The 19,652-nt window shown below is 33.8% G+C and overlaps 2 protein-coding genes across 3 annotated transcripts; one reads left to right on the top strand and one right to left on the bottom strand.

Moving 5' to 3' along the window:
* Window positions 1-307: 307 nt before the first annotated feature.
* Window positions 308-5,486, top strand: LOC107913045 (uncharacterized). Of its 2 annotated transcripts, none has more exons than XM_016841482.2 (7): window positions 308-913; window positions 2,009-2,151; window positions 2,332-2,603; window positions 2,803-2,957; window positions 3,608-3,870; window positions 4,622-4,684; window positions 4,834-5,486. In XM_016841482.2, the coding sequence occupies exons 1-7, from the start codon at window positions 619-621 to the stop codon at window positions 5,044-5,046; spliced, it is 1,404 nt and encodes a 467-aa protein (XP_016696971.1). In that variant the 5' UTR covers window positions 308-618; the 3' UTR covers window positions 5,047-5,486. The 2 variants fall into 2 exon arrangements, with proteins under 2 accessions (XP_016696971.1, XP_016696970.1); XM_016841481.2 differs by having other exon boundaries at window positions 4,838-5,486.
* A 12,270-nt stretch (window positions 5,487-17,756) lies between these two features.
* LOC107913046 (late embryogenesis abundant protein D-11-like) lies at window positions 17,757-18,465 on the bottom strand. The gene is made up of 2 exons (XM_016841483.2): window positions 18,177-18,465; window positions 17,757-18,087 (listed from the first exon to the last, which is right to left on the bottom strand). Exons 1-2 carry the CDS (start codon window positions 18,375-18,377, stop codon window positions 17,881-17,883), a joined length of 408 nt encoding a protein of 135 aa, XP_016696972.2. The 5' UTR covers window positions 18,378-18,465; the 3' UTR covers window positions 17,757-17,880.
* Between the last annotated feature and the right edge of the window lie 1,187 nt (window positions 18,466-19,652).

The following is a 19,652-nucleotide window of genomic DNA, read 5'->3' on the forward strand; positions in this document are numbered from 1 at the left end:
TTATTGAGAATTTTATTAAATTATATATTTTAATTAAAATATATTTAATAATAATTATGTTTAAATATGATTAAATTATTTATTATTGATAATAATAATCTTATTAAAATTTAAATAACAATAACAATAATCATTTACCAAAATAAATTTATGCTAAGGGTATTCTAGTCATTTTAGTTTTTTCCATTATGCTATTACACCTCTATTCCATTCAACCAAACACAAGATTACTATTACGTCTTTATTCCATTACATTCAACCAAACAGTTGATTTGTTATTACACTTCTATTCCATTACATCTCTAATCCAATACACCTCTAATCCAATACAGCAAACCAAACTTGCCGTAAATTGCTAGTTTCAATTTAGCTGTTTGAATGGTTGCCGATTTGAACACAACTCAGCGCAGGGCAGAGCAAATCCCAAATCAAATTCTTCCAACACGAAAACCAGTAAATCCAAAACCAACTTTCTTCCAATGTGTGCCGTCTCACTCTACCAAATGCAAACCATCAGCTGCTCAAGTTCCCCAACGAGCAAAGCCCTAAAATGCCAAAGCTAGCATCGCATGCTCCTTCACTCTCTAATCCTAACCCTAGATCCTAAAGAAGAAGACAATGGCCAAGCACGCCTCCGCCGCCGTTGGCTGGGGCCACCACCACTTGCAGAAGCGCTGGCTCTTGGCTCTTCTCCTCATGCTCACTGTTTCAACGGTTATTGCCTTCTTCATGAGAGCCGCCTTCGATTCGTGCGATCGGAATGTTTCTGTTGATAATGTTATCAGCTCAGCTCGGGATTCCGTCCAAGTCGCCGATAAGCGAGCCCCGCAGATCGCTGCTGCAAAGCCGAGTCCACTCAGTTTCATGAAGTCCAAGATTGTTCTACTGGTGTCGCACGAGCTCTCGCTTTCTGGTACGCTATATTTTCTGTTAGTAGTTATCTTTATCGAGTTTCAGTATTGGAGTTTGTTTTAATTGCCTAGGTTTCCTACGAAGCGACTTGTTAGGGTTAATTTTACTATATGATTGTTTCCATTGAAGTAGCATTGCAATTGAATCGAATTTATGTGGGCATAGCTTTGAGCTGGCCTTTTTGCATTGTCTATAGGCATTCATTAAAGAATTCTAGACCGATCCATCGACATATATAACTGAGTTTCGATGTACTATATAGGAACCAGCAGAGAATTTACTTGGATTTTTACAGTTAGTTAGCATGTTGTAGAAGCCATGCAAATTTCAAAAAGCCATTACTGTTAAAAAAAGCCCCATTTGCATAATCATTAATTACTATTTGCAGACTTTAAAAAAAAATACTATTTGCAGAATGGAAAGATTTAATATCATGGTCAACCAATTGTTGCTATAAGTTCCTTAAATATTGAGTGCGGTAAAGCACGTTAGAATTTTTGTACAGTATCTTATAATGTTGAATTTCATCATAAAATTTGGAAAAAAGAAAAATCATAATGTGCATTAGGGCCTTCTGTGTCTTAATCCTTTAAGTTCCATTAAGGCTCAGGAAAAGCACTCCACCAATGTGCTATTATCTTCAGGCTTAATCGGTTTTGAGGTTCTGTCAATGTTTTATAACAGCTTCTGCCTTTGCCGCTATGGATGAGAATAATTCTGATATTTAATTATAAATTTTTTTTTGGCATTTTGCTGATATTTGCTATAAATGGTTTGTGCATATAAATGGTCTGTCCTTTTACAATGCATGGTTGCCCTTGTAGTTATCCTTTGTGAAAAACTGTCATGTAAAAGATCATCAAACTTTTCAGTTGTAATGTCTATTACTTCCAGCTGTCGGTGGATGTTCACTCATGTTGCTGCATTATGTGATCTCCAAAATATGGTTTTGCTACTCTATTTTGAGCAAATGGATGTCCTTTTCCTGGATAAACTTTGCTGGTTGTTTTTATCATATTTCCTTGTAAAGATGCTATTTAGAGTTCAATTCTGTCATAATTATTTCTTTTTATTATGTTTCCTTTTCTTTTTACAGGTGGACCATTGTTGTTGATGGAGCTAGCATTTCTATTAAGAAGTGTTGGTGCTGAAGTTAATTGGGTTACATTTATGAAACCATCTGAAACTGATGAAGTAATATATAGTTTAGAACATAAGATGTTGGACAGAGGAGTGCAGGTAGAAACTTCTCTGGAGTACTGAAATTTATTTGTATTTTCATTTATGGTTCCTTTCCCATGTAGTGGTGCAATTTTATATTACTTAATAGGATTGATTGTATTGTATTTGTGAAGGCTTGGATGATTCAACTGTAAATATGTAGTTTCCTTCTAATTAGGCTTTTACCTGTCTTTTCAGGTTTTCTCCGCGTTTGGAAAAGAAGCTATAGATACTGCTCTAAGAGCTGATTTGGTTGTTTTGAACACAGCGGTTGCTGGGAAATGGGTAGATTATGTTCTTAAGGAAGATATTCACCGTGTTCTGCCTAAGGTGTTGTGGTGGATCCATGAAATGCGAGGCCATTACTTCAAATTAGAGTATGTAAAGCATCTTCCCTCTGTAGCTGGTGCAATGATTGATTCACACGTCACAGCGGAATATTGGAAGAATAGGACTCAAGAGCGGTTGAAGTAAACTTCCAAAATCCTCATGTCTACTATAGTTATGTTTTTGGATAAAACATGTCTACTTTCTCTCTGTGCTTTTGTTGCTTTAAAATATTTAAGGTCATTCCATATGCATTGAAACAGAAACATGCTTTTTCACATTTAGTTTCTCAATAGATAAATTTGAGACTTAGTTTTTACCCTTTGATTGACCATTTTGCAGGATTAAAATGCCTGAGACCTATGTTGTTCACCTTGGAAATAGCAATGAACTGATGCAAGTTGCAGAAGACAGTGTGGCTAAAAGGGTTTTGCGTGAACATGTTCGTGAATCGCTTGGAGTGCGCAATGACGATTTACTCTTTGCCTTAATAAATAGTATGCTTTTGATATTTCATCTTGAATAAAATTTTCTTGTCTTTTTCATTTTCCCCAATCAGTGCACCAATTTTTATTCGTTTTAACTTCATTATTACACACACACACAAAAAAAAAAATCCTTATTTTAGTTTTGATAAAAGTAGGATTGTTAGAATCAGGTTTTCCATATAACTATTTTATCTGGGAAAGTAATTGGTGAATTTCATTTGATGCCATTTATGCTGTTTCATTGTGTGCTTAATTTTGTTGTTTGGTGAGATTGTCTTTTTGAGAAAAAAATGAAAATCATTTAGCTTATTCAATTGCTATGGATTGACACTCCTGTACTCTATCCAACAGAAGATTCTGGTAACAACTGTAGTCTGGTTCTGTGGATAACCTTTTACGTGATTTCTTCGTTTCCCCCTTAGTTATTATTATTCCCCGTCCCAATAAACTTTTTACATTTTGACGTTAAGTGATCAAAATTTAATTGGTATAGAGGGAGTATTATTTTCCATTAACCACCTCTCCAATCTACCCCTTGATTTTTTCAGTTCTCTAAGGCAAATCGAAGATTGTATAATGGATGGGGAAACATCTAACTAAAAGGCACATGGTTTTCTGCTATTCATCAATAATGGTACTTGATTACCTTTACACTGCAGGTGTTTCACGAGGAAAAGGGCAGGATCTCTTTCTACGCGCTTTCTACGAGGCCTTACAACTGATCAAGCAAAAGAAAATGCAGGTGCCACCATTGCATGCAGTAATTGTGGGAAGTGACATGAGTGCTCATACGAAACTTGAAATGGAATTACGAGATTATGTAACACAGAAGAAAATTCAAGATCGTGTTCACTTTGTGAACAAAACTCTAACAGTAGCTCCATATTTAGCTGCCGTAGATGTTCTTGTTCAGAATTCTCAGGTACTATTTCGTTGAAAGAGTTCTCTATTTCAAATATAGTTTCCCTAACCAATGAAAATCATCTAGTTTGTCAGCTTGCTGATATAAAATTTTCTCCCTCAATGTTTGGGGGCAAATAATTTTACAGACACTAATATTAGATGCTAACTCGTACATATCATTACCTCCTGTTGCTATTATAAAATGCAGAGGTAGAACAGAAGAAATATATTTGAATATCCTTCTTTTACCATATCATGTCTTAGTCTTTGTTGACTTGACAAAATTTGATAATTGACTTAATGACATTGGTTATCTGGTGGTTAGAGGGCTAGCATTTCTTATATGGTAATAATCGTTCATACGTTTTTTACTCTTTTTATGTTCATTTTCCAGTTGTTTTTGTAGACTAGTCAGATAATGTCACTGAGAATAACAAAAATTCCGAGGCACAACATTGAGCAATTAGATGCTCTAAACATGCTTCTCATGGAAACTTGTAAACAACTCCTTGGAGTCAAAAGTACTGTTTTTTTTTCTTCATCTAATGGATTTGAGATTCCATATTAATTTGAGTAGGTTCAAGGGATTGATATGAAGGTTTTGAATTGTTCGGACCTCTGTGTAGCTGATGAACTTTTACAATTTTTCTTCTTTCAATTCTTTTGCACATGATTAGCATTGCATTATACACACTAAGAACACCTTGTTACTCGGGAAAAAGTTGCTTTAAACAGAAAAGGAATCACAAGAAGGTTAATCTTACATGTAGGGACGGGGAGAATGCTTTGGACGGATAACAATCGAAGCAATGGCATTTCAGTTGCCTGTGCTGGTAATCTGTTAACTTTACCTGATTCTTTTTATGTGTTTATTACCTTTTAGTGAGGCTTATGAGCTTATGGCAAATAAAATACTTGGAACACACTCACTGCTCATGTTCTCTGGCCACTAGCCAGTATTCACTTTTATTTATAATGCAAGACAGGGAACAGCTGCCGGGGGCACAACGGAAATAGTAGTGAACGGCACAACAGGTTTATTGCACCCTGCTGGGAAAGAAGGGGTGACAACTCTGGCGAAACATATTGTGAAACTAGCTACGCATGTAGAGAGGAGGCTTACAATAGGAAAGAGAGGGTACGAAAGGGTGAAAGAAAGATTTCTAGAACATCACATGGCAGAGAGAATTGGTGAAGTACTTAAAGAAGCGTTGAGGAAGTCTAAAATCAGATCAAGTAAACACCTTTGACAGTGAAAACCCCCGCCCACCATAAAATTACAATGAGGTATATCCAGTTTTCAATCAATATAATGGAGTGACATCTTTAATTCTGGCCTTTTTCTTTTCTTCTTCTGTCTTATTTTCAACTAGTTCGCCGTATGTAAATTATTTTACATTGTTATAACACAATGTTCAGTAGCTGTTTATCTGGTCGACAAGTCTTTTAATTTTTACTTGTTTATGGGCATAATACAATTCGATTAGTAAAGAATTCAGCTCAAGAGTGTCTGAGAAGTTCTGGAATGTTACAAGTTTAACGAGTACAGTCTCTTTGCCAGCGGCAATTCTGTTTGAACTTGATACATAAGCAATTATTTATAAATAATGCTAGTGCATCACTCTTTTTATTTAAGAGTTTGGAGGTTAGATTTCAGTATCTTGAACTGTGTAAATGGCACATCTACCGGGTAAATTAATGAAATATGCTGAATAGGTTGGTTTTTGGAGGATGCGTTTGGAACATTTTCACTTTGTTAAATTTTTTTTTCGGTTGGAAATTTGAAGTTTATAGATTTTTTTTTTTTTTTTGTGTTTGAGATAAACATTGTTATAATTTTAAGGTATGTTTGAATTTACGACGATGCTGTAGAGCGTAGTGACTTACAAATTTCATCTACCATTTGAGGATGAACCCATCATCTAAGAAGTCAGGATTGCATTGCAACTTAAGGTTCCAGTTCACGCTAATTCTATAGTCACAAGTTGAAGTGTAATTAGGGCTTCTAGTTTACAAAGGTTACGCTGTCAAGGGACAGAGTATAACTGGGGCCTTAGTTGACAGTGGTTATGTGGGCAAAACAATGAGTTTCACCTTATTCGAAATTCATACAAAAGTCTATGATCATAATCAAGTAATTTGTTTTATTTGTCTTCACCAAAGGCGGTGAGCTCGTTATTATAACCTGTGACAGAGTTGGGAGTAACAAGATTTTAGCGGGGAGGAGTTACTGTGCGGTGCAGACAAGATGAAACACGAATTGGGTTGGCAATGGTTGCTTGGTGAAACGTGAATAGGGCCAACATCGGTTGCTTGGAAACCTTGTTGTTGCCAATTTTGTCACAGGTTAATGTAATGGGTTCGACGTCTTTGGTGGGGAAAACGAGTAAGTTGAGTATACTGAAAGGCCTCAGTGCTTTTCGCTATGATTATGATTTTAGATTTCTGTATGGGTTTTATAAAACAACCTCCTTTGATGGGGTGAAGCTCATTGTCGTGCCCGCATAACCATTGTCAACTAGTGCCCCAGTTATACTCCATCGCTTGACAGCATAACCTTTGTAAACTTGAAGCCTTAGTTACACTTCAACCCGTGATCGTATAATCACCGTCAACTAGGACCTCGAGTTATAATGCGATCTCGGCTTCTCAGGCCATGGCTTCATCCTCACATGGCAGGTGAAATTTTTAGGTCATCGAGTTACCGTGAACCAAAACGCAACTTAAAACTATGATTATGTCTCCCTCAAAGAAAGAAATAAATCTTTAAACCTGGAAATTTCAACACGCAAGAAAAAGGAAAAAACAAATTATAGGAGATTGTGGGCGAGAGAGATGAAGGGGATGGAAACTCCTATTTATTTAGGCGAGGGGGTAGGGAGAAAAAAAAATCATGTTTTCAATTTTATCTTGGGATTTGGAGGTTGCAGTGTTTGAAAATTATCCCAAGAATCTCAAGTTCAGAGGCAAAAAGTTAGGGTTGGGGTTATGGCTGAAAATTGTCAGATAGAAAATGTCCTCTGCAGGATGAGTTTTCAGTTGACATGACAATGAAAACGCTTCTTACAAGTTTCGTTTTCTTTTGACAATTTAGCTAAAAATGCGTCTTGCAGGGTGCATTTTCTATCTAACCATTTCCAACCCCAACCTTAACCTTGACTTTCTGCCTCTGAACCCGAGATTCTCGGGATAATTTTCGGACACTATAACCTGGGATGAATTTGGAAGACATGATTTTTTTTCCTTGATGAAAATGCCCCCTACGTGGAACGTTTTCTCCCCCACTATTTTAACTCTAATTGTGTACCTCAAACCCCGTTATGCCCGGGCAACATGTGTTAAACATGGAATCGTTTGATGTGCCTCGGGGTATTGTTCTTTATAAAATAAAATCAATACATTCTGTTGGTTTTTCATTCCGACTTTTCAAGTAGATTGTTTCCATAAAAATACTTGGCATTAGGAGAAGAGGGTTATCGTTAAAAACCTGAATTTTGACCTAGTTGTCCAAACAAAGATAATTTGTCAAATTACGTCTACGTCTTTTAATTTGGGTGATGAGAACTATACTTTTTACTATTTTCTCAGTTTTAAACATATGAAACAGACTATTTGGTTCAAGATGAGTAGACGAGTCAAAGTCGTTATCCATGATGACAGTCAAATTTGTGAGGCCAAAATTGAGCCCGTTTTTGTATTAGCCCAATCTAAATATTTGACTTTCAGCCGAAGCATAACGTTAAAAGAGCTTTGGTCAAAAATTAGACGGAAAGTGGGGATCTGGAGAAGAATTTCAAACTTAAATGAAAAAGTAACAGAAATGAAAAAAATGATTGGAACTAACCATACGATATGGTACAAAACAAACCAATTTAATAAATTTATTGCGTAAATTGTAAATAAGTGTACATTTGGGACGTAAAATAAAGTATACAATTTGGTGTCAATAAAAGTGAAACAAGTGCATTTATGAGTGAAAACATTTATTACAACACAGATTAAAATTTAAAAAACTAAAGAATGAAATATTTGAGAAAAATTAAAAATAACATAATCATCGGCGTGCCGAATGTATGCCACAACTGGGTATGCATCGGGTACGCTTAAGGTTCTGTCAAACAAGTTGGGGTAGCAGTTTCTCATCATCTTCGTCTTCATCTTCACTTGAAACTCGATGCTGGTCTTTATCTTCATTTCCTTCCTCCGTGGTTGACTACATTTAGGTCTTAGCCACCCATCGTACATCCCCTTTGTATGAATAGGTTGTTGCGAGGATGACCCATCTTAGTTGAACAACGATACTGGGGGTGTTTGCGACACTATCGACGAATAACTGTATGGTTTCGTATAACTCGATTGCGGACAAAATGTGGGAATTATCGATGATATTGGATACGTCGGTATTGTTGGCAGCACCGGTGTGTAATATGGTGCGATTGATGGCAGTGATGCGAAATATACACATGGAGAAGGTGTTGTTGTAGTGAATGATGATGCGTGTTATGGTGCTTGGGGAAAATAAATTGGGTTAGCACCAAAAAAATATGAATCATACTAACCAGAAGGTTGCACAACAATCGGGTCTTTGTGTGGAGTTAGAGTAGATGTTGATCCCCCCACGGCATGTTCTCCCGACCTAAGATTGTTAGGTCCTCGTCTTGGCCTCCTACGACAACATTGCCTACTTCTTTCCACATTCGACAGTAGATACAACTTACAGTTATACTTGAACCAATCCATGTAATCTGGAGATGTCGCTAACTCCGATGTGAGAAATGGTTCACGCATTGGCAAGTATGTAACACCCCATACCCAACCCAATCGTCGGATCTGGAGTATAGGGTGCTGCACTCAATTATCCAGAATTAATTAACTAATTCTCATTGCAATCTGAAATTCATATTCATTGGGAACAAGTATTACTGAAAACACAATCATCTATTTAACCTTGCAATATTCATAAATTTACGTCCAATTATTTACTTTAATCTAATATACAAAATATTCGACAAAGTAGTTTTTAACATGATGGATATTTGCTTCGGTTTGAAAATAACATTTTGAACATAACTAACTACATCTACGACTCTGACCCTGAGACTCCGCCTCTGGGTCACCCTATTGTATGTATATTACAACTTCCTAAACACGGCGAATTTTGGCCTAGTCATTCTTTGAATCCTTGCAATTCCCTTTTTACCTGCAATACATAATGATGCATACATAAGTTCATATGAACTTAGTGAGTTATCCATACCTTGCATCAACAAAATACTATTAAGCTGGCGCTTCATGATTTAGAATTAAAGTTTGATTGTCTATACTAGGACGGTTCGCTAATCTCTTTGGCGTAGTATCTACATCACACAGTCTGACTCACTTGTACTTGGTACATTATCCTCAAAAACACCATCGCTTATTTATTTGCGCATCCTGGAGGACAATTCATCTTACTCGATTGTCTTTGGTTTATTACGGACGATTGAAAACAGAAAATTTTGTATTCGAAAATCATAGCCTTGCACATAAAATTCTCTTACTAATGAGACTTCGCAAATGTAATATCAGAGTAAAGATAAACTTTTGACCTCTTAGCGGATTATCCCTATGCTATCTTCATTAGCTGTCTTTGCGGACTCGTATGCATCACTTCCTTGAGAGGAAATCCTTACAGATTCTTACTTGCAAACTAAAGAAAACCCATAAATGATACTTATAGTGTGTCTTGTACCAATAAACATATATAACCAAGTAAGACAATCTCGACGAATAGTCCCTGCTGCAGATTGTTATTAGCGGCTAATCCTAACGAACTCAGATTCGTATTACGATCCTGACAGATTCCTATTTTAGACCCAAGTCTGCTAATTCATGCTTTACAAAACATACTGATAGATTCATAAGGAAAACCCCATTTACGGTTTAAGAAAGAAAATCAACTCATCTCAATCAAACAGACAAATCTAGCGGGTCATTGTATCTTGCCTCAGTCTCACAATAACAGATAACCTCTTTCACAGTAGTCCACTTTTAGAAACAGATAACATGTAGGTGAATTCTTAAGAACGAATCCCCTATTGTAGAATCATACACGTAAGATAGTCTTGACGGACTGTCATATCATGCACATATGAACTCGTATTAACATATAGATTATTCTTGGTGGACCCTTTCAAGTGGATCCCATATTTGCGGAGACATAAATGTGAATACACATACACAGATTCTCATACGTGATTTTATCTCGCAAACCTCCACTAGAATATGCCACCTCAGCAAGTCAGGCGAATTCATATGCGAACTGCATCGTGGATCTCCTTGGATCTTACTATGAACATGGACATGCATTTATTTAAACGTCCCATAAAGGGTTCTATATTGGTGCGCACATTTCTTCATATAATTTGACCAAACCTCCACAAAGCTACATATCGTTTATATTCAATTTCGATATAGTTCGCCCGAACCTCCACAAACCCTCTGTGTTAATTCAAATACTTATGTGTTCCCCATAAGATCGGGGCATTCACCAATCACAATTTGCATATTTATGTCATATTGAAGGCAAATCTCGTATCATATTCCTTTCTCCGTCTTCTATTTCAATCACATTTCGACAACCCTCCACAATTCCGTATAATTTATACACATGCATTTTACCAACACTATTGTTCATGCACAACACACATCATGTCAAATGTTTCACACATTTTCATATCAACACATCAGGCCTCACGATACATCAATATTCAGTTACGAAATACCTCATCATTTACACAATATTCAGCCACAAAATTCATCATCTTAGGACAGAAGTTATAGACCCAACAAACAATACCAAAATGTAAACATCTATTTAAGGTTTGAGTTCTGGAACTCACTTGAAGGTTGACGCTAAAACCATTTACTTACTTTCCTTTGCTACCCGAGCCTCCAGCTTACAAATTATAATAACCATTTTAGAATCTCCAACGAAGATATTTCATTATCATAAAAATTAGAATTTTTTGCAAGCAGAGGTCATTAAAATAATTATGCACCACTTAATCCAAAACAAAATCGATGGATAGCTGAAATCCTTAACGTCCATTCCCTTTCTTAAATCTGGGAGCATAGAAAGGTTAGGAAGCTTATCAGCTTGAGAAATCATCAGTTACTTATGCACAAACTTTAGCTACCTTTTTCCATACAAACTTGTAACACCCTATACTCGGTCCAATCGTCGGACCCAAGCTATAGGATGTTGCAATAGTAAACTGAAACATTCACAAACAGTTTATTCAATAATACTCAATAATCAATTAATACAAGTTAATTCCATGTTAAACATGCATTACAATCAAAACCAAATCTTAATTGGGATTACGAAAGCTTTTGAGCAAGTTTGGAACAAAATTAGGACCAATTTGAAACATTTACAAAATAATATGCATAAATGAAAAATAGGGGTCACATGGTCGTGTAACTCACTGTGGCTGTGTAAACTAAAAATCACCTTGAACGTATAGCACACATGACCGTGTGGTAGCCCGTATGCAACGTAAATGACCTATTTGAGCAAGCTTTCATACCATTTCCTCAAGTAACCCATAATGTCATTTCATGCTATTCAAACCAACACAAAAAAAATGCATATTTCAAAGCCCAAAATACCAATTCACCTAATCATTTTATCAAACAACTAATATGCCCTCATTGGCACCAACAAATCAATAATTCAAATCAAACACCATTCAAACCAAGTCTTTCACCATTTCATACCACAATTCAATTGACATGCATATTACTAATTAAACTTTGTCATTTCTTTAACATTTAAACATACTTAACTTAGAAAATACCATGTATCCAATATCAAACCACAACCATATATTTACATATACAAGGTTATTATAGTAAACAGACTTTAACTAGCTTAAGTTCATTCAACCTATGTACATGCCACAAGTAGTCAATTTCAAACATAAAAAATCTACCAAATTGAAAGATGGTGGATGTGAGCTTGTTACTGATCTGATCGACACATTCCGAACGTCTAAAATTTACAGAAAAATAGTAACACGATAAGTATTATAAAATAATTAGTAAGCTCATAGAATATAAATGAATTGTTTACCTTAATCATTTAACAAATACATGAATTAATATGAAATAATTTCACCTATCATGGCATCCAAAAATAACATCAATCAAGTAAGGTTTAAACCAAATCCTCATACATAAACTCAAAAGGTGAAACACCACATTCAACTTAAAATACAACATGAATTCACATTCTAATTTATCACCTTGTTCCCTTTCACCATTTAATTTGCATCATATATCCTTATCAAGTTTCAAACAACATTATTAAACATATAAGGTTTTGAGTTCAATCACATATACACCCATAGTTGTTTACATCTTCATTTCAAATCATCTTATATCTTATATCCAAATCATATACATTACTTTGCCAACACTTGATATGTCATCACCTTTTCATTTACAATTTTATTCGATGAATCTCTGTAAAAGAACTCGATACAAAGGTGCAAATAATGTCTGATGCTTATCCGAGCTAATCATATACATCAGTGTCAGGTTATCTATCCGGGCTAAACCTTTAACGATACAATAAATAGACTAGCCAGGACTGTATATACATGTAAGATTACCAGTCAAGGCTAAACCTTTAAAATGACAACATATTACTAGTCCAAGCTAAATCTGTGTCACAAGTATCTTCGAGTCTGCAACAAATGCTGGAGCTCAGTACCATTGGAAATCAACTTGTACCCTCGAGTACGAGACTTTTACTAAGTTCATCGGGATTTAACCTTAACATTTTCATTTCATATCAATCTATTTTAATTAAATTAAATCCTTGATTTATGTAACAATTCATATACAATTCAAACTATTAATAAAACATTAATATACATTCAGATAATATTTAAGATTCAAAATATCAATATCAATCTCATAATACTACTCAAATTCATTCTTAAAATCTTTAAATTTTATTTTACACAATTTCCTAAAATTTTACATTTTATTCAATTTAGTCCCTAAGATTGAAACAAACATAATTTTCACAATTGAACTTTATTTTTCATTCCAATTTCAATTATGTCCTTCTATAACCGTAAAAAAATCTAATTTTACAGAAATTTAATGTCACTTTTGATAATTTCACAAGTCCCTAAATGCAAAATTAACAAAACTTACTTTATCAAATAGTCCTTAAACATTACATAGCTTCCAAATCTATCGTTTTCTATCAAAAACATTTAAGATTCATCAATGGGAAGTTTTGAAATCAAAGTTACGGGTTAGCTGAACCTAGGTGCAACGATCTAAAAAATATAAAAATTACAAGAAACAGATTAAAACTGGCTTACCAAATTTGAATAACAAGCTTCGACGAAAGCTTGGCTTACTCATCCATGGAGAATCGGTAGTGAAAGGGAAAATAAAGATGATAAGGTCTTTTCCTTTTCTTTTTTTTTGTCTTTTTATGTTTTATAATATTTACTTAACTATTTAATTTAATTTAACATTAAAATAACATATAATTTAACAAATAATAAGCACTGACCATCCCCCACATTCAAAAGGTGGTAAATTGTCACTTTAGACCTTAAACAAACATTAATTATACATTTTAGCTAATAAAAATCAATAGCGATAAACTTTTACGTCTTTTATAATTTAGTTCTTTTTCCTTAATTAACTATACAAACGTTAAAATTTTCGGGCCAAAATTAAATACACCTAATATAACAACTTTGTAAATATTTAGGGGACAACCCATTTGTACTTCACGAGGTCCACTTGTACTTAACTAATTATCCAAAACAACTTGACTTTAGGGACAACCCACTTGTACTTAACTAATTATCTAGATAAATAAAATTATCAAATAAAAATTCACCATATCATAATAATTAACTCATAAATATTAATTAATAATATTTATAGACTCACTCGTCGGAATTGTGATTTTGAAATCACTATTTCTGACACCACTGAAAAATGGGTTGTTACAAGACTGTTCCTTAAACTTTCTTTCTTTCAATCTAGACCAATGAAGAAGATGAAGAAAGAACAGAAAAATGAGAGAATCACACCGGAAAATAACGTCTCTCCATTATATACTACTCACGCACTTACTTCATCGATCTCGAATTCAACAGCCAAGTGTACTCATCCATAATCATCATGTCTCCCACTAAGAAACTTTCAAATTCAAACTTAACAAACCAAGGTTGAAATCCAACCTTTCCACAACCAACCCGCCAAATTTTCTTATTTCCTTTAATATCCGCTCAATTTGTAAACTTTTCAAATTAATCCCCAAGGTCACTATTCTAATTAGAACTTAACATTTCGGGTGAGTAATCGTACATATGCTACTACATCTCGATATACTTATTGTGGAATGTTGGCCAATCTTCCTCGAGCCTCCTTTGCAAGTTGATTTCCTGTGTAGGTCATCGAGCTCCTAGGGTGGCAGCGAAATACGTTGCGTACACTTGAACTGCCACATCACTCGGTCGAATTTGTGCATCTCGATCGTTGTAAAGATTATCAATGACACTGTGACGTGTCAGATGTTGCAATTGGCCAAAAATTTAGTCAGGTCGTATTCTTGAATTCTCGAATCCGTATATGACATCCATACAAATTGCAGAACAAATTTATAAACTTTAGCACATGCCTAATATTTAATTTCAAATGTTGGAATAAATATTATATAACTTTAAATGTCATAAACTAACCTCTTCTTTGAATTGTTGATCTAAAGCTAATCGGATATCCTCGAGCTTGGTCCTATACCTATGTGTCTCGCGTGATTGTTCCACCTATTCAAATAATATGTTTTTTCAAAATTACATATGAAAAAAATATTAGGATAATGATATTACCAAAAGAATTTTACCATATTACGAGTGGAAATTATAAGGGGGTCCACTCGGGGTCATAAAAATGGTAGTCGATACCATACCCACAATTTAAAAAGGAGCATGCAACTGCCGATTTTAACTTTTTTTGGTTTCGTCGCTCGACACATTTCTCGGTACAATGTTACCAATACCGCTGATCCCCAACTAAGTCATCTCGCTTATTTCAAGTCAACTAGTAGTAGTAGCCACCTTAAATGTACCAGATTTCAAGATTTATCTGGCATAAGTAGATCCTCGATCAACCTCAAGATGAATGTGCACGCGAATTGTTTTTTTTCAACATCACTTGTAGAAGCCTCGATATGTTTGAAGTTGTCCTCCAACCATCCCATCTAGATCTGGCTACCCCTAAACTTGTTCAGCACCTTCCCTAATAGTTGCTTGCATCTTGCACTCCAATCAACACTCGCCACTGGCCCCGTAACGACTTCCCCATCGACTGGTAGACTGAATTGTAAACCAACGTCCTCGAGTGTAATAGTACACTCACCACAGGGAAGATGAAATGTGTGTGTCTCCGACCTCCATCTTTCCACCAAAGCACTAATAAGTGGGGGATCAAATTTAGTCCCTCGAGCATAGGGGTGAGCATTCGTTCGAATCGAATCAAATGAAAAAATTTTGAGTTAATCGAGTTGACAAATCATATTTTATCATCCTAATTTGATTTGAAATTTTCTTGAATCGAGTTGAGTGAGATGGATTTTGAATCGAATCGAATATATTTGTTCGAGTTAAATTTAAAAAAAATGACTTTGGGTCATTGTAACCACTGTCACCCACTGTAATTAAATTTGTCTACTGTAATCAAATTATTTATTAAATTTCATCCCCTCATAATTTATTTATTAATCTTTTATATACGAGTTAGTTTTTTTACTTGCTTAGTTACTTCAATTATCTTATGATTCTTGTCACTATGTATTTTGAAATTTAAAAATATATTAAAAGTAAAAAATGTGATTTTTTTAGTAAAATTTATCTTAAAGATAAAATGTGAAATTGATACCAACATCAAATTTTAACACAAATATTTTATGGCATCATCAATAATTCAATTTTAACAAAAAAATTATAAAGATTCAATATGATTAAACAATTCAATAATATAAATAGTACAACATATGAAATTTAATTTGATAATATAAATAGTATATATAAATAAAATTATTATTTAGGTTTAGATTTTTTTGGATAATTTTAATTTTTGATTTAGGGGTAAATGGTGAAAAGTAAAAGCTTAAAGAGGGAAATAAAAAGTTTTGAGGGTTTGGGGGAGTAAAATTTGGGGGAGGGAAATTGGTTTGGAGTAGACCCAAGAAGTAAAAGTCTTGGGGAAAAATAAAAAGGTTTAGGGATTTGGGATAAAAATGTAAAATATTATAGTTTGGTATTCGATTTATTCAAATTTGAAAACTTAACTCGATTCAAACAAATTCGAGTTGACTCGAATAACTTGATTTGTTTAACTCAAAATTTAAATTTTTTTTGAGTTAAATCGAGTTTTGCTCACCCTTACCCGAGCATACGAGCCACGTTCATAGGTCATGCCGGCCTAAGCATGATATTAATATATTTTATGCTTGCCCAAGCCTAGCCCAACCCAAAATTCGGGCCTAAAATTTTGTCCAAATCCACCCATATTTGCAAAAGACTAAGCCTAGCTCATTTTAGGCCCGCTCATATTATTTTTAATTTTTTAAAATATTTATATTGTTTTATTTTAATATTTAATAATTTTATACATTTTTTATTTATTAAATTTTTTTATATAATCATCTTAATATTTTTTTAATTTACATTAGAGTAGTATTATATATTTAATATAGATTTATTTTTTTAATGTTTCTAAATTACGTAATATATAAAATAGCATTGAACTATTACAAACTTAAAATAGTTCGGACTTGAATATTCAAGCTCAAGCCCGACCTATATTTTAAATGGGTTTAATTTTTTGTCCAAGCCCATTTTTCTAGTCTAATATTTTTGCCCAAGCCCTCTCAAATTTCGGGCGACTTTCGGGTCTGTGCGGATGGCCCGACCCATGACCAGGTCTAACCACGTATAAGAATCTTGCATTTCACAAGTGTCCATAAATGACAACCGATGCACTACGTTTCCAAAATCCAATCTTCGATCTAGGTATATAAAACAATATAATTAACTAATTAAAATTAAATAATTTAAAAATATTCTTTACAATTTATAATTGAACAACGTGGGAGATGTATTCATCATCCAAACTTGTCATTTTATAAATTATAATAAATAAAATAAAATTGAAGAGAATAGGATTAACGGAAAGATTTAAAACGAAATTATGGAAAGAATAAAGTTTTGGAAGGATTTATATTAAAAAAATAAAAAGACTGTTGTAGATATTAGGAGAAGAAAACACGCTTTTGACAAATACAAAAAAGCAACCTATTTACATAAATATTAAAACTTCAGCATGTTTAATTAATTTATCCCTCCAACACAAACTGTCTTTCAGGATATCAGCTCATTTCCGTTCTTGCACAGTGCTGCTATATCCTCACCCAAAACCCCAATGGAACAGGTCCCCATGTTTTTAACCAGGTTAAATACCCTTTGGAATTCGTGGATAATGTTCACAAAGTACCATAAGGAATCAGTTGTGGACTTAGGCTTGGTAGCCTACTTAGTTTTACTCTCAACGAGAAACGAAAAAAAAAATTCTAGGATTTCGCTTTGAAACCATTAAGTTCAGCAAAAAACATATTACGAAAGCAGCTTTGGGGGAACCCCAGAGCTTAAAAACTCCCAAGCCGAACAGAATTCGTAGCATGTTACAGGTCAAACCTTGCTATTGCATGTATATTATATCATATATAATATATTCCATATGATCGTTACTCCTTTTTTATTCACCTTTTGTTCTATGAAAAACGAATTGTAAGCTGAAGGCAAATGAGAAATCAGAAGTTCGAGATACGATGGAAGTCAAATATCTCCTTTTAAGTATAGTCTTAAGAGATACAAGAGTCTTCATTGCTGCAAGTTATTTAATTAACGCTTATATAACTAGTAGGAAATAGCCGACCAAAGGCAGCTAATCAAGGGTTGTGGTGACCAGGGAGCTTCTCCTTGATCTTATCCATCACTCCTTTCTTCTCGTGGTGCTGCTGGTGATACGTAGCCCCCTGCCCTGGGGTTGTAGTTGAGGTGGCCTGAGATTGATGCTCTTTGTTACCTGGTATCTTCTCCTTTAGCCTCTGTTTCAGTCCCTTCTTCTTCTTCCCCGTTCCTTCGTCTTCCGAAGACTGCATGGTGCATGCAATGCATTATAATCTTTTATTTCGTTATTTATTAAAAGTTGCTACACATGATATCATCCATTTATTTGACTTACTGAGCTCGAGCTAGAGGAACTTCCAGTACGATGGAGTCCATGATGGCCTCCGTGATGATGTCCACCGATCCCTAGAATTCCACGGCCAGTCTCCTGAGTCGGGATTGGGTTGCCGTACTCGTCTGTCCGGCGAGTTGGGTTGCCATATGCGTCAGTTTGCGTAACTTCGGGAGCAGAATATTGATTCTGAAAGTGTGCCATGATTTTTTCTTTTCAAGTTTGAATATAAAACCTAAGACAAGAACAATGACAACTGCTTGAAAAAGAAAAGAGCTCTCGGTGGAAAGGTGATATGGGTGAAGTAGGGTTTTATAGGAGAGAAAATATAAAGTGTAGTAGCAAGTCGCCATGCCACCAAGTGTTTATGCGATTGCCACGTTAATGTTGGAAGCTAAGTGTCACGAAATAGCTAAAGACAAGTGTTGGAGATGTTGGCTTGCATTTAGATAAGATCCCCCATTTATACGCATTCTACGCACTTAGACATTGTAAAACGAGTTTTTCTTTTTAACCAAAATTTATCTTTTAAAATTCTTTATGTCCTATACTAAAAGTTTTAAGATATTTAAGTTTAATCAAACATCAATTCTATTGTAAAATTAAAAAAAAAATTGTAAATTTTTTAAAATAACGAATATTTATATTTTCAATAATTTTTTAATTTTATTAAACTATAAATTTTAAAATAATAATTAAGTTAAGAGATTTAAAATCCTTGGGACATGGGTTTCATCCCGTCTGTATTGATTTTGTATATTTTATATTTTTTTTCTTTCAACAACAACATGAGTTAAGGGGCAGGCAGGACAACCATTAAATTAAAATAGAAATTTTCTCGTTTAAGTTTTTTTAATTTTTTTAAAGTTTAATTTAATAAATATAAAATTGTATTTTTAGTCCCCTAAAAAAATAAAATTTTAATTTAATATTTTAAAAACTATAAAGATATATACTATTAAAATAATGAAGTTATATTTAAACTATTATAAAAATTTTAATTTAATTTCGGTCTTCTTAAAAAAAATTTCTAACTTTATCCCTATACGTATCACAATGATAATTCAATTCTTGCTAATACATTTTTCTAGTTTAGTCTTTTTCAAATTCCTAACTAAATCTATTCCACTAAATTTATAACTTACACTCAATCTATAACAGCATCAAATTGTGTTCATTAAAATATGTCACTACCAAAAATAAAATTGTGATTACTTATATACAAAAATATCAAAATTTTCATAAAAAGATAATGAATTATTATGTATATACAAAATTATATGCAGTTATAATATTTTTTAAGAAAATGAAAACATGATACAATCATTTTAATTTTTTAAAAAAGATGAATTATTATTATAAATATACAAAATATGTTTTGAATTAAAACACAAAATCAACATGATATTAATAAAAGAATTATTTTCTAAATTCTATTACTATAAATAATTATACAAAATATGATATGATGTGAAAAAT

The sequence above is a fragment of the Gossypium hirsutum genome, chromosome D11 (assembly GCF_007990345.1).
Source record: "Gossypium hirsutum isolate 1008001.06 chromosome D11, Gossypium_hirsutum_v2.1, whole genome shotgun sequence".
Lineage (NCBI taxonomy): Eukaryota > Viridiplantae > Streptophyta > Magnoliopsida > Malvales > Malvaceae > Gossypium > Gossypium hirsutum.